The sequence below is a fragment of the Nansenia antarctica genome, assembly GCF_963989245.1.
Source record: "Nansenia antarctica genome assembly, chromosome: 4".
In the NCBI taxonomy this organism is placed as follows: Eukaryota; Metazoa; Chordata; class Actinopteri; order Argentiniformes; family Microstomatidae; genus Nansenia; species Nansenia antarctica.
The window spans coordinates 38,345,273-38,360,076 of NC_137689.1; the positions used below are offsets into that span (position 1 = coordinate 38,345,273).

General features: G+C 41.3%; 1 protein-coding gene across 1 annotated transcript; it reads right to left on the reverse strand.

The window, feature by feature from the left end:
* Window positions 1–8,413: 8,413 nt before the first annotated feature.
* On the reverse strand, window positions 8,414–9,796 carry drd5a (dopamine receptor D5a; the record flags this gene model as incomplete). Its single annotated transcript, XM_080530187.1, has 1 exon — window positions 8,414–9,796. One exon carries the CDS (start codon window positions 9,794–9,796, stop codon window positions 8,414–8,416), a length of 1,383 nt encoding a protein of 460 aa, XP_080386313.1.
* Window positions 9,797–14,804: the final 5,008 nt, after the last annotated feature.

Consider the following 14,804-nt stretch of genomic DNA (forward strand, 5'->3'; position numbering starts at 1 on the left):
AATTAACTCACCTGTTACATTGGATGGTTGTTACTCGCAATAATCTACATACATGTTTTAGCATGTCTAGCCTCAGATGGTCAAATGTATTGTCATTTTAAGAATTCTGATAAAGGGTATTTTATTAATATATTTTCAGGATCAATAATTATTATTCTATGTTGTCCTTCTAAGTGTGGTAACCACTAATTTATATAAGTGAATAAAGGGGGAAAGCATCACTAGGCTAGTGTGGTAGACAGACACTCATTTATAAGTAAAGGTAGATGCATCACTAGATTAGTGTGGTAGCCACTCATTTATATGAGTAAAGGGGGGATGCATCACTAGGCTAGGTGCTGGAGTGTGCTGGAGTGTATAGAACATATGGAAAGTTATTGTACAGTATCAGAAAAGGTCCTTTTCATGATAGATACAATTGGTATGGCATCACTGGCATCACAATACTAACTAACATGTTAAGCTATGAATACAGCCTTATTAGGGTAATTGACTTGAAAGAACACATACACAAAGGGTGTACAGATTCTGTAATATGTTATGCTAGCTCCCTTAAACATCAGCATTGCATTAACTAGTGTGTTTGCTTTTGATTGTAGGAATTTGACCCTGGTCAGAGACAGTGACGTTGCAATCACAAACAATATGTGTCTGTGAGTTCAATTAAACATCATTGGCCATCCAATAGATCAAGAGCGCTCTTAGTGAAACAAGAGACGACAAGTGTGTTTTTAATCAATGGAAGATAAAGAAGACGTTGATGAAAGCACTTCAAGAAATCTTCTCAAGTGTCCTCATTGAATAGGCTTATAATGGGCTTTGAACATTATATCAGTTCTGCACTGTATTATTTGAAGGAATATGTCAAGGCAAGTAGCTAAGTTTTCTTCATTGTTGGCAGAAACAGAATTAGATAACAGGTTAAACAGAGATTGTGATTTAAAGTGACCGGTGGTTGCATAGGGCCAAATTCATGATTCAGCATGACACATGACCACACAGAGGAAGTGAAGTTCCAGAGTCAGATACCAGCACTTTTTCTGCCATTGATTCCCTTAGCGAAATAGCGGAATTACTGTTACGGCTGTGGTGTGTACAGCCGTAGTGTGTTTGTGTTGTTTTTTGTGTTGTTTCTCCCAGGTGATTGTCCTTCCTCCTGCCTACTGCCATGACGACGGCTTGATTGAGCACAGGTCAGGAGCACAGGTCACTCCCTGAAGGGTGGAGGGAGGATAAAAGCCTGGGAGAGACACTTTGATGGTGCCAGTGGGCAGACGACAACTGCCGAGTTGTTTTGTGTTGGTTTCGTTTGTTACAGCTGTAGTTTTGTAGATCCTAGTTTTGTAATTTGTGTTTGTTAGTCTTATGTTTGTAGCTGGTTAACCTTATTTGTATTTGATCGGTTAGTTAGGGTTAGATTAGAATTACCACTTGGACAGTTAACTAATTTACTTTTCCTTTATTATTATTATTATTATTATTATTATACATCAGATTTTCGCTCTTCTTTCAGATTTTAGATTTCAGTTCATGTGTTTCTCGGAAACCTGTTTGTGTTACCATTTGACAATAAATCTTATTTATTTTATATTCTCCCATCTCCTCTGGTTCTTGTCCCCCCGGTTTTATCTAATTGTTACACCCTATATCCCTAGACCTTATATGGGGTCGTAACAATTACCTACAGGATGTTGAGCTGATGGCTTCCTTCTGCCTTGATCATGGCTACAGTTTACACACATAATAGAGTAGATGAGATGCCACAGGGCCAATTGGCTGGAAATTCCCTTCACTATACAACCATCAGGGACTGGCTGAGTGACTCAAAATGGCAGGTATCAGAGATTAGATAGAGGGACAGTGAAGAGGGGGAGGGATAGATTTTTTTCTACCACTAATAACAAACCGCTATTGCAGTATTTGCTCTCTCTGGTGCTTTGTACCCTGAGAAAGAAAACATATATTATATCTCTGAGAGAATCTCTTCCAGTTACACAGTAAACAGGAAGTCATCTCATTTTGATTGTAAGTTTAGATGGCAACCCCCAGTGAGAGAAGGATGGACACGCATATGTGAAGGAGGAGTGAGTGTCAAAGATTACAAAATAAATAAATAAATAGGAAGACAGAGAGGGGGAGAGAGAAAGAGTGTAAGAAAGAAGGTTAGAGAGAAAGTGTGTGAGCTAAAGAGCCATCTCTGGGAGGGATTGGGAGGGAAAGAGAGAGGGTTTTGACGGATTTGTACTGACGGATGGTGTATCCCCTGGAGCATACCTTGTCTTCCACTCCCAACCTCCTGTCATCGGGGAACATCAAGGCCAGAATACCTTTCACATCTCTCAAACAGGGTGGGGGGGGGGGGGGGATTCACAGTCAACTCATCAAAACTCTGGAGGAATTCCCACTGGTTTTCATCTGAGCAACGTTTTTCTATCTCCACAATGAAGTCATGTTCAACAGTTCTGAATGGAGACCTTATGTAGGGTACAACTTATTTGTGATATCCTAATGTGATAGCTTATTGCTGAATTTACTAAATGTATACATTTCCTCCATTAACAACGGGGCAACTTCTTTTTTTTAAAACATTGCAACAACAGAGTATAAATCTGAATGCCATCGTTGTCTCTTCCCAGTGTGGCCAACGTGTATAGCAGATCGTGCACGATAGTGTCAGGCCAGTCACTTATAGGAAATGTACGGCAAAATGTGTGTGAATGAATGTATTAGGCATTATACAACAGTTAGTTCCGACCAAGTAATTTGATTGGACAAGAGGCATTCCATGAGTGCTGATATACAGTATAACAGCACTGGGACTTTTAACTATATGTATCACTCCGAAATGACCGTTAATACAAAGTAGCTAGCCTGCAGATGTTTGTGTTCAGGTTACTAGGCAACAGTCCAGTTGCGGAACTATTTTTTGTTGACGGAGCCAAAATAAATGATTAAATAAACAAACAAATCATAATCTGTTGTCACTTATTACAGTTAACTAATAAATTGAGCTGTAGAACTGTTGTATAAAAGCAATATCACACTCGAGGTCGTGCTGTTATACTGAATATCAGCACGTGCTGATATTCAGCATAACAGCACTCCCTCTCGTGTGATATTGCTTAAATAACAACCAGCAGAAGGCTCTAAAAAGAAGATTGCTTTAGTAGGTGACCTTAGTGGGAGTGAACTGAGTACATTTGTTTGTAATATTTGACGTGTCTCTGAATCAGAAACATGTGGACGGTGGAAGTGCTGGGAGTGATGGTCGATGCCAGGTAAAGCCAATGGCCATGCGACCAGCAGGTTCTCTTTCCCAAACACTTCTGCCCAATATCCTCTGAAGATCTGGTGGACCAACAAATTAAACTGAAGGTCTGGTGAACCATTTACATTTTTGGCATTTAGCAAGACGCCTTATTCCAAAGCAACTTACAATCGATACATTTGACTAGGCAAGTGAATCATCAATTCACCAGTTGTAGCAGGAAGAGTAATCTAGCTCAGGCCAGGGACCATTGGCAGTTGTCGTGATAAATGTTTTTTTTATACACACTGGAGAAACAGTACAAGGAGGGCAGTCAAGAGTAGACACAGTATAGGGGAAAAACAGATGTCTCAGGAGACGCAGTACTGGGGGGTAGTAGATGTCTCAGGAGGAGCAGTTAAGGTGTAGCCTGAAGAGATGGGTCTTCAGTCTCCGATGGAAGATGGGTAGTGACTCTGCAGTTCTGACAGCCATGGGCAGCTCATTCCACAAGCGGGGAGCCAGAGTAGTGAAAAGATGTGACAGGGCAGCGCGACTGCCGTGTTCGCGTAGAGGTGGTGGGGCCGGTCGGCCAGCAGAGGTGGAGGAGCGGAGTGAAAGGGCTGAAGTTTGGGGGGTGACCATTGCCTGCAGGTAGGCAGGGGCTGTCCCTTTTTGCTGCCTGGTAGGCAAGCACCAGGTTCTTGAATCTGATGCTAGCTGCTATCGGGATCCAGTGAAGGGTGCAGTGAAGGAGGGGCTGACATGAGAAACATTTGGGGAGGTTAAACACCCGACGGGCAGCAGCATTCTGGATGAGCTGTAGATGTCTGATGGTGGAGGTGGGGAGCCCAGCCAGCGGAGTGCATTGCAGTAGTCAAGGCGGGAGACCAGTGACTGGGTCAGGAGTTGCACTGCTTCTCTGATGAGGAATGGTTGTATCCTTCTGATGTTGTAAAGGAAGAATCTGCAGGAGCGTGCTGTCGCTGTGATGTTCTCCGCACAGAATAGGCGGTTGTCCAGGATCACTCCAAGGTTCTTGGCTGTCTGGTAGGGGGTTACAGTAGAGTTCTTCACTGTGATGGAGAAGTCTTGGAGAGGGCAGGCTTTCCCAGGGATGAAGAGTAGCTCAGTCTTGTTAAGGTTGAGCTTGAGATGGTGGGCTGACATCCATGTACAGATGTCAGCGAGACATGCAGAGACACGTGTTGCCACATGTAGGTCGGAGGGGGGGAAGGACAGGAAGAGTTGAGTGTCATCTGCATAGCTGTGGTAGGAGAACCCATGTGAGGAGATTATGGTATGGACTTGGTATAGCGGGAGAACATTAGGGGCTCTAGGACAGAGCCCTGGGGTACCGCAGTGGTGAGGTTTAATGGAGAAGAAAACGATTCTCTCCAAGTCACCTGGTAGGAGCGACCCGCCAGGTAGGAAGAAAACCAGGAGTGTGCAGTGCCAGAGATGCCCGGTTCTGAGAGGATGGAGAGAAGGATCTGGTGTTTGACTGTGTCAAAGGCAGCAGACAGGTCCAGGAGAATGAGAACAGAGGAGAGGGAGGAAGCTTGAGCAGAGGGGAGGGCCTCGATGACAGCAAGGAGAGCAGTCTCGGTGGAGTGCCCAGCCTTGAAGCTGGATTGGTGGGGGTCCAGATGTTCCATCTTCTGGATATAGTCAGTGAGTTGTTTAGAAGTAGCACGTTCAAGGGTTTTGGAAGGGAAGGAGAGAAGGGATACCATCTGTAGTTGTGGGCAGAAGACAGGTCAAGGGTTGGTTTCTTGAGGAGGGGCTTGACTCTGGCTATCTTGAAGGCAGCCGGGACACATCCCAAGGATAAGGAGGAGTTGATTACGGTGGTAAGGCAAGGAAGGATATCGGAGGAAATGGATTGGAGAAGAGGGAAGGGGATGGGATCGAGAGGGCAGGTGGTTGCCCACTTGCATGTGATCAGTGTGAGAATCTCATCAGGGGAGAGGGAGGAAAAAGATGATAGGCCAGAGACCGAGTGTAGAGCAGAAGGTCTGGAAGGGGTGTTAGCAGCGAACCAACACATTAAACTGAAAGTCTGGTGGACCAACACATTAAACTGAAGGTCTGGTGAACCAACACATTGGCCTACGTTTACCCAATACAAATATTGGGAAGAAATTCCCTGGACATGCCCAAAACCGCAAAGCGCTGCAAAGAGTAAAGCGACTGCCGCGACGATCAGAGGTTGTGAGCTTCCCTCCATCCATGACACCTACTAGGACCAGTGTGTCAGAAAGGTTAGGGACCCCAGCCACCCCAATCAGAAAATGTTAGAGCTACTGCCATCGGGGAAACGGTACTGAAGCCTTGAACTTAAAACCCAGGGCTAAAACCCAGAGGCTGACAAACAGCTATTTCCCCCTATCAATCAGGTTCCTGGGGAAATGCACTGGAAGGGTACAAGGGTCTGCCACCCCTCAGCCAAACCCAGGCTTACTGCGGAAATGCACATATTGCAGTATAATACTGCACACGACTGGAATACTTGTATATCATTTACCTAATTGACTACCATACTGTTTTGTAATATATTGCATTTCATATCATCATACTCATCATATGTTGCACTACTGATGCCGCTGTAAAATCCATCACTTTATTACTCTATTACTTACTCATGTAGTTACTTTTTTTTACTTACTCATGTTTCTTATTATTATTGTGTTATTGTTGTATTTTGTATCTGAATGCTGCAATTCAGCAGCGACTCCATTTCCTGAGAGTTCTCAAAAGAAACAGGTTGGAGGAGAAGCTGCTGGTAACCTTCTACCACTCCATCATTGAGAGTGTGCTGACATTCTCCATCACAGTATAGTACGCTGGCTGCAAAGTAGTGGACAAAAAGAGACTGCAGAGAGTGGTGAAGTCAGCGGAAAAAATAATCGGCTGTCCCCTGCCCTCCCTGGATGACGTGGCACGCTCTCGGTGCCTCTCCAGAGCAGGAAGGATTCTTAAAGACCACCTCCACCCTGGTCACCACCTGTTCAGCCTGATGCGCTCTGGAGTGAGGTACAGGAGCATAAAGGCTAGAACATACAGGCTGCCCAACAGTTTCTATCCATGGGCCATCAGAACACTGAACAATAGACATAAGACATGTTCATAAATGTTTATCTTCAGGGGACAATGTGCAATAGAAATGTGCAATAACTCTATTCTATGTGCCTATTTATACATGTATATATTTTTACAGTATTATTATAGTATTATAACGCCACTGACCTCATGTCTTTTAGCTTGCTTTCATAGTTGTTTTTATTTTCTTAAGATTGTTGTCTTTATTTGCACTTGACACCACAGACCTCATTGTCTCTTAGCTTGTTTTATAGCATTTTCGCTTTTTAATTTGTCTAGTGTGTAATATTTTTGATATGTTATATGTGTATATGTTTGTGAATATGTGAATATGTTTTTCTGTTTTTGCACCTTCAGAAGAACCACTACAATTTCATTGTATAGGCAACTGTACAAGGACAATAAAGTCTATTCTATTCTATTCTAATTGTCAATGTCGAGGAAGCAAAGTCAAAGAATTTTACTCTTGTGTACGCATACTGTGAGATGTAATAACATTTTTAAATAATTCCGATTCTGATTCTGACACAGTCATTGGCTTTACCTCGCATCAATCATCTCCCACAGCACCTCCCCTCCAGTGCTTGAACACCACACATTTCTTAGTAAATTCACACCCACCAAGGTCAGATTTGAGTTGTTGTTATTTCAGGCTTATAGACTGTACACAATAACCTATCAACCTCAGGCTATTGTGTACAGTCTATACGCCTGAAATAACAACAACTCAAATCTGACCTTGGTGGGTGTGAATTTACAGTCTATAAGCCTAGGTAACGAAGTTTGGGGGTGCTTAGGTGGCATAGCGGACTAAGCGCTGACCACGTAACCGTAGGGTTCCTGGTTCGATTCCTGCCACAGAGATATCCTGCATGTCATCCCTTCTCACTCTCTCACCTATCCTTCCTGTCTACTGTCTCTATCACAATAAAAATAAAAATATGAGTGGGACTGCCCCACTCAGAGAAAATAACCTAAAAAGTAACAAAGTTTGATGCGTTGGTCCACCAGACCTTTCAAGCATTTGAAAGGGAAATGAGACTAGCACCATTGCTACTTCATTGTGTTTTAGGGATTACCTTGAACTGAACCAGAGGGTAAACCCACCAAAACAAAGTGGAAGCATTCATCCATTAAGGAAGTTAAAAACACAGTTTGCTAATGGCTTCTTACTCTACAACAACAGTGAACAGCAACATGAATTGTCTGTCTCTACTAGAGAGCTGTTTATTTAACAATGGTGACACACTTCACTGTTTGAAGGACAGTATACATTCATATCATGTTCATATCATCTATACAGTATCAAAATATGGAAATGTGTAGATGAGGTGAAATGTACATCCATCTTAAACATCTTGGCCTCACTGTATTACTCGCTTGCACATAAAGTATTAGGGTTATCCTAAAATGTGTTGAAATTGTTGACATAAGAGCAGCTGATTGGAAGATGAAATCTATAGCCATTTATCTTGTGATTGTGGATAGTCTCCAGATTTTTTTTTTACTGTTTGGGTTGTGTGACATTCCTACAATATTAGGTAAATGAGCACTTAAATAGTTTGCCATCTTCAAGTAAAAACTAAATTAACAACTGACTTGTAACATTCCCCTAATGCTTCGAAATAACATTGCACACTATCCCAGAATAGGTAAGGCGTTTAAACAACTGCATGTGGTGAACTTGCATGGTTAATCTCATATTTCAAAATCAATAGGACTGCAGGCACTGGATATTATCAGCTTGCACATTATAAGCAGCAAGCGGTTATTTATATGTGAGAATCCAATTTTAGGTAAGCTTACAATTACCCTAAACACATCCCAAGTGGATGGATATGAACATGGATACAGCGCATTGAGTCAAGTCATTGTAAGAGCAATTGGTTTCAATACATCTGCTCCGAATATATAGAAAGAAGCCATAACTTTAGAACAAATGAATAACATAGACTTCTCTTGTGTAATTAGACATCAATTTACGTCACTTTTCAGCATGGAACAACAACATCACATCTCAAATATCTGTTTTGAAATAATACATCCTTTTACGCACAAGGTGATTCAATGTAAACCATTGGGAGTGAACGGTGTCATACCGTCGAGGCTGATATCTGCCTCACAGTCCTCCAAGTCACACACAGAGTCGGTTGCATTTTCGTTATTGTGAGAAAACTGTGATATCCTGTCAAACGTGTCCTCGTGGTCAATGCATTCCACTACGTTAGGGATCATATTGACGTAGGCGTTAACGATTTCTTTGTGGATGAGGGTGTCTTGGTTATAGGAGACCAACTCGTTGCTAATATTCACAGTTTCAACTGGTGTGCTAGAGCAGAAATTGCGACAGCCCAGAAGAGTGGCAAATGCTTTTCTGAACTCAGCGTTGAATGCGTAAATGACGGGGTTCAGGGACGAATTAGTCCAACCAAACCACACAAAAACGTCAAAAGTTGTCTCACTGACGCACGGGAGACTTACGTTTTTGTCAGTCGGAGGTTTGTCGCAGAACGGCACTATGCAGTTCAAAATAAAGAAAGGTAACCAGCAACACACAAAGACACCCATAATGATGGACAGAGTTTTTAAAACTTTGGTTTCCCTTTTGAATGACGTTTTCAAGGTATTGTGGTGTTGGCACTCGAGTCTGTTCGTCCTGCAACTCGTCGCGTGCTCCGCCGCGCGCTCTAGAGACGCGATCCTTCTAATCTGAATTTGTGCAATCCGGTAGATTCTTGTGTAGGTCACAATCATAATCGCTACGGGGATGTAGAAGCTTATTAAAGATGAAGATATTGCGTATTCTCTGTTGAGGCTAGAGTCACAGTTTTCCTCGACCGTTTCACTTATGGAGGCGTTGTGCGTTCCAACTGTTTGGTCGTCGCTGGCTTTGTGCCAGTTGAGTTGGACCGGGATGAATGAAATTAGTACAGACAACGTCCAAGTGACGCTTATCGTAACAAAGGCAACTCGTTGGGTCATTTTTCTCTCGTACCGAAACGGACTTGATATGGCCCAGTATCTATCCACGCTGATAATACACAGGTTGAGGATGGACGCGGTTGAACACATGATGTCAAAAGCCACCCAGACATTACAAAAAGTGCCAAACGGCCAATATCCCGCGACCTCGGCCACTGCTTTCCACGGCATCACCAGAACCGCGACGAATAAATCCGACACAGCCAAAGAAACAATGAAAATGTTGGTCACTTTATTTCGTAGGTGCCTAAATCGGAGCACAGCGGTGCACACCAGAATGTTTCCCAGCAATGTCCATAGGATAAGTAGAGCGAGCAGGCAACCGGTCAATGTCCGGATGATCCATTCCTTCCTACCGTCTGATGTGGTCTCCGTTTCGGTCACGTTCCACATTATCTCTCCGAGAGGTAACGGGACGGGGTTGCTCGCCCGCACCGAGGAGAGGTATTTCGCGGGGGTCTCCATGTGCCTCCTTGAGCGAACAAGCAGTAGGCTACATTGCTCCATCTACGCGTGGTAGAGCGCAGTCTTCATCAACTCACCCAGTTCAATTGTTCCCTCAACTGCACTACTACTTAGAATGAGAAATAGAAACAAGTTATTTGAGATAGTTTCGTTAGTTTGGGAGGAGAGATGTGCTGCGTTAAGGCTGAGCCGAACCAGGTGTTCGGTGAGCCGAAGGAGTAAAGGGCATCGCGCGTCGGCGACTGCATGTTGTTACCTCGCGTGTCGTCTGACCCGTCTCGCCAGAGAAAAGCAGCCGCACTGATTCTGTTGGTTGGAGCTATTTTGAGCACTTTGAGAGGGAAGGGAGCCCCCTGAGCCAACACGCACACACACACACACACACGCACACACACGCACGCGCGCACACACACACACACACACACACACACACACACACACGCACACACACACACACACCATGAGGACAGTAGGACCCAAGCAGCAAATAACTAGTAGCCTACACTCATATTCAATACATTGATTAAATGTATCCGTTACATTGCTTCCCTTTTACCTATTCTCACAATGACAGATCCCTCAATTGCAAAGGTAGGCCTACTTGTGCTACCGCAAATCTGCAGTTCTTCCCAATTGATCCAAATGTTAAATATAAAAATATGTAATACCATATTATAATGTTAAATGTATACATATGTTAATGTTGCATTTGAGTGTGCATCTTTTTTATTATCTAATGAAAAACGAATGAAACGTGGTTTGAAGAGGGAAAGAGCGTCCGTCCATACTGCAGCGGCAGACGTGCAGCTGTCCATGGTGCTGAACGTTAGCTCAGGAGAACTCAGCATGAGAGCAACAATGACGATTTAGCCTTTTCTACTGATGGACTGAATGTTATGCTACCAGAAGAAGATAGAAGTTGCTTGTGGTTTTATACAATATCTATGCAGATAATCGAAAAATGAATGCCAAATGTGTATTATGGCATGCACAACTATAATGCTGTGCATAGGTGAGTGAGTCACATTCGCAACCGACGTGGACGACAAGTCGCAATAGTGTTTCATGTCTTGCAACATCTGCTTCTGCAGTTTCTGTTTTTTGAAACGACATTCTTTATTTTTAGATCTGTCTACATGCCTGTCAACTCGTTTTGCCGCTGGATCAAAACGTTCTAACGTCCAGTGCCAAATTCTCAGTCAAAGTAAGACACATAATTAAATCAGTGGACTATTTCGTGTCCATGGTGATCTTGTCATCTTACTGGCGGACTGTATTGTTCTTATAGGCTAAAGATTATGAATCCTGTTTGTTAAATGACAAATTCGACCGGGAGGATCTCCCCCACAATATGAATACATTAAACCAATGATATCGATATTTCAACAAGCAGTAGTATTGTGTATCACTCTCACATAATATATATAATATTATTGCACGATAGTTTGAGATCAGTGGTAATCCAAACGCGCATCATCTAAACATTCAAATTAACATTAGGGAATGTTCATAATGATATGCTGCATTAGTCCGTCATTCAATGGGTAAAAATTGAGACATAGATAGGCCTACAAGAATTTTAATGCAGAGTTGAATATAACATAGCAAACTCAAAATTATGCAAAAACATTAGGAATGTACCAGATGGAAGTTTAAGCACCAAATGGGGTCCGACGAAATTAAACATTTGGCGTCATCAAGTGGCGATTGTGTATTATTGCATTATCTAGGAATGTTGGGTTACCAGTATAGGGATACAGAACAGGCATAATGAACGGAGACTGGGGTAAGAAATACATTTTGCCTGAGTTCTATAAAGACACAATGTTGCAACAAGCTTCCTCACATGTCATTAGATGTCACTATGGCATTATATGTCACTATGATGTCATTATATGTTACTATGATGTCATTATATGTTACTATGATGTCATTAGATGCTACTATGATGTCATTAGATGTCACTATGTCATTATATGTTACTATGATGTCATTAGATGACACTATGATGTCATTATATGTTACTATGATGTCATTAGATGTCACTAGGATGTTATTAGATGTCATTAATTTAGATGTCACTATGTCATTATATGTTACTATGATGTCATTAGATGTCACTATATGTTACTATGATGTCATTAGATGTCACTATGGCAGGAATGTACCAGATGGAAGTTTAAGCTCCAAATGGGGTCCGACGAAATTAAACATTTGGCGTCATCAAGTGGCGATTGTCTATTATTGCATTATCTAGGATTGTTGGGTTCAGAGGCGCCGCTAAGGGGGGGTAAGTTAGGACGATTCTAAGGGCCCATCACTGACAGGGGCCCAAGAGAATCATATTTTTAAATGTATTATATTTATAATAATATTATTATTATTATCATAAGGAAGTTAATGAAGCCGACTTCAAATTATAATTCTATGTATTAAAAAAAGTCACAAAAGAAACAAACTGGAGTTTTGTTTCTCTATGTTTGACAAAATTAAGCCTTATTATTTACCCCTCTATTTATTAATTGCATGGTTCAGTCCACCGCGCGCGAGCTGCTAGACTAGAGGAACGTTACCGCAAATATTCTGACAAGGAGAGAGACGATGTGTGAAAGGCAAAGCCAAAGTCAGGGTCTCAAAAGAGAAAAGTAAAAGTAAAGAACGAGGAGAGTGACAAAAAGGGGCGACAGCTAGTCACAAAGTTAAAAAAAGAAAGGTATTCATTCACAGACCTTCTTTTAGGGCCCATAACATGTAGGCTACCTAGACAACATTGTGTGGTTTAGCTCTAGCTAATCACTGCGTGGATGATCTAGTTAGCCCGCTATAGCTAATTAACATTAACTTCAAGTAAAGTTAACTTACAGTGCACTGTCAGTATAATTTCAGTTAAATGTATGAGATGAGGGCAATTTTGGTCCAAATATACGTTATTAGAGCTCAGTGAATTTGTATCCAGCAGCTATGCACTCTTGCTATAGCTAGCTAGCTAACTAGTATAATGTTACATGCTAATCACGTCATGCACAGATGCAGCTTCCCAGTTGAAGGAGGTGAGCAGTAGGAGTTTGGGGTTAACAAACAGATGTTGAATATTTGAATGTATGCTGCATTACCATGCAAGCATTGAATACAACTTTAGCTAATATTCATATTTAGTTCATAGTTCTTCCAGTAATTGCAATAACATTGACCACTGGCATCTTAATAATATTGTTAGCTAGCTAGATAACATTTAAGTTAGCTAATCTGGTGTAATGTATGTATTACTATGTTAATACTATTATAGGACATCTTATGAATTATGTACCTATGGATACTAATTTTAATTAATAATAATTTTGCCATTTAGCAGACGCTTTCAATCCAAAGCAATTTACAATTACGAATTACAGGGACATTCCCCCTGGAGTAACTGAGGGCTAAGTGCCTTACTCAAGGGCACACTAGTAGTGGCGTGGTTTCTGGCGGGATTTGAACTCACAACCTTCCGATCACAAGTCCAACTCACTATCCACTGCGCCAGGCGAGGTGCACAATAGTCTGTTACGGGTGGGGAAGAAAGTGCAAGAGGGGGAAGAAAGGGGAAGAAGAAAAGGGAGGAAAAAGAGAGGGAAAAGGGAGAAAAAGAGGGAAAAGAAAAGGAAGAGAGAGAAATTGAGGCTTCTTTTCCATCATCTACAATATGTTGTTGCCATTTTTGTATGGGGGGGAAGAATGGATCAGAAGGTCACCGGTTCAAATCCCACCAGAAACAAGAAACATTTAAAATGTCTCCAAAAGTGTTGTTTTGTGTAAATTCTAAATCACTTGAGCCAAAAGTTGCTTTTTGTGACATAACAGAAGTTTATAGACACTAGCTGTTGTTTTATTGATGTTTAAACATCAATAAAAAGAATAATAGTATAATATTATATATTATAATAATAGTACAAATAAACAAGTTAGCCTCTTAAAAGCCCTGAGGTTGAATGAATAACTTTTTACAAAGAGAAGAAGAGAGAGCTACTCAGAATCAGAATCAGAATTGTTTTTATTGCACCAATGTACAGGTACACAGAGTAACATTCTTGGGTTCAGGTTCATTCAACATTGGCATTGCAGCAGAATACAAGATCAATAATAAAATAAAGTATGATATAAAAACAACAAAATCAACAATCAATAAGCAGGATATGAGAACAACAAAATCAACAATCAATAATAGCAGCAATCGTATCAGTAGCATCAATAGCAGCAGAATGCAAATCAACAATAAAAGTAAATGAGTAGGGTGATAAGAGACTACAGCAGTACTACAGTACTTCTAATGAACAGACTAATGTGCTCTCGGTAACTCTGGGCGAGGTGCACAATAGTCTGTTACGGGTGGGGAAGAAAGTGCAAGAGGGGGAAGAAAGGGGAAGAAGAAAAGGGAGGAAAAAGAGAGGGAAAAGGGAGAAAAAGAGGGAAAAGAAAAGGAAGTGAGAGAAATTGAGGCTTCTTTTCCATCATCTACATGTTGTTGCCATTTTTGTATGGGGGGGGAGAATGGATCAGAAGGTCACCGGTTCAAATCCCACCAGAAACAAGAAACATTTAAAATGTCTCCAAAAGTGTTGTTTTGTGTAAATTCTAAATCACTTGAGCCAAAAGTTGCTTTTTGTGACATAACAGAAGTTTATAGACACTAGCTGTTGTTTTATTGATGTTTAAACATCAATAAAAAGAATAATAGTATAATATTATATATTATAATAATAGTACAAATAAACAAGTTAGCCTCTTAAAAGCCCTGAGGTTGAATGAATAACTTTTTACAAAGAGAAGAAGAGAGAGCTACTCAGAATCAGAATCAGAATTGTTTTTATTGCACCAATGTACAGGTACACAGAGTAACATTCTTGGGTTCAGGTTCATTCAACATTGGCATTGCAGAAGAATACAAGATCAATAATAAAATAAAGTATGATATAAAAACAACAAAATCAACAATCAATAAGCAGGATATGAGAACAACAAAATCAACAAT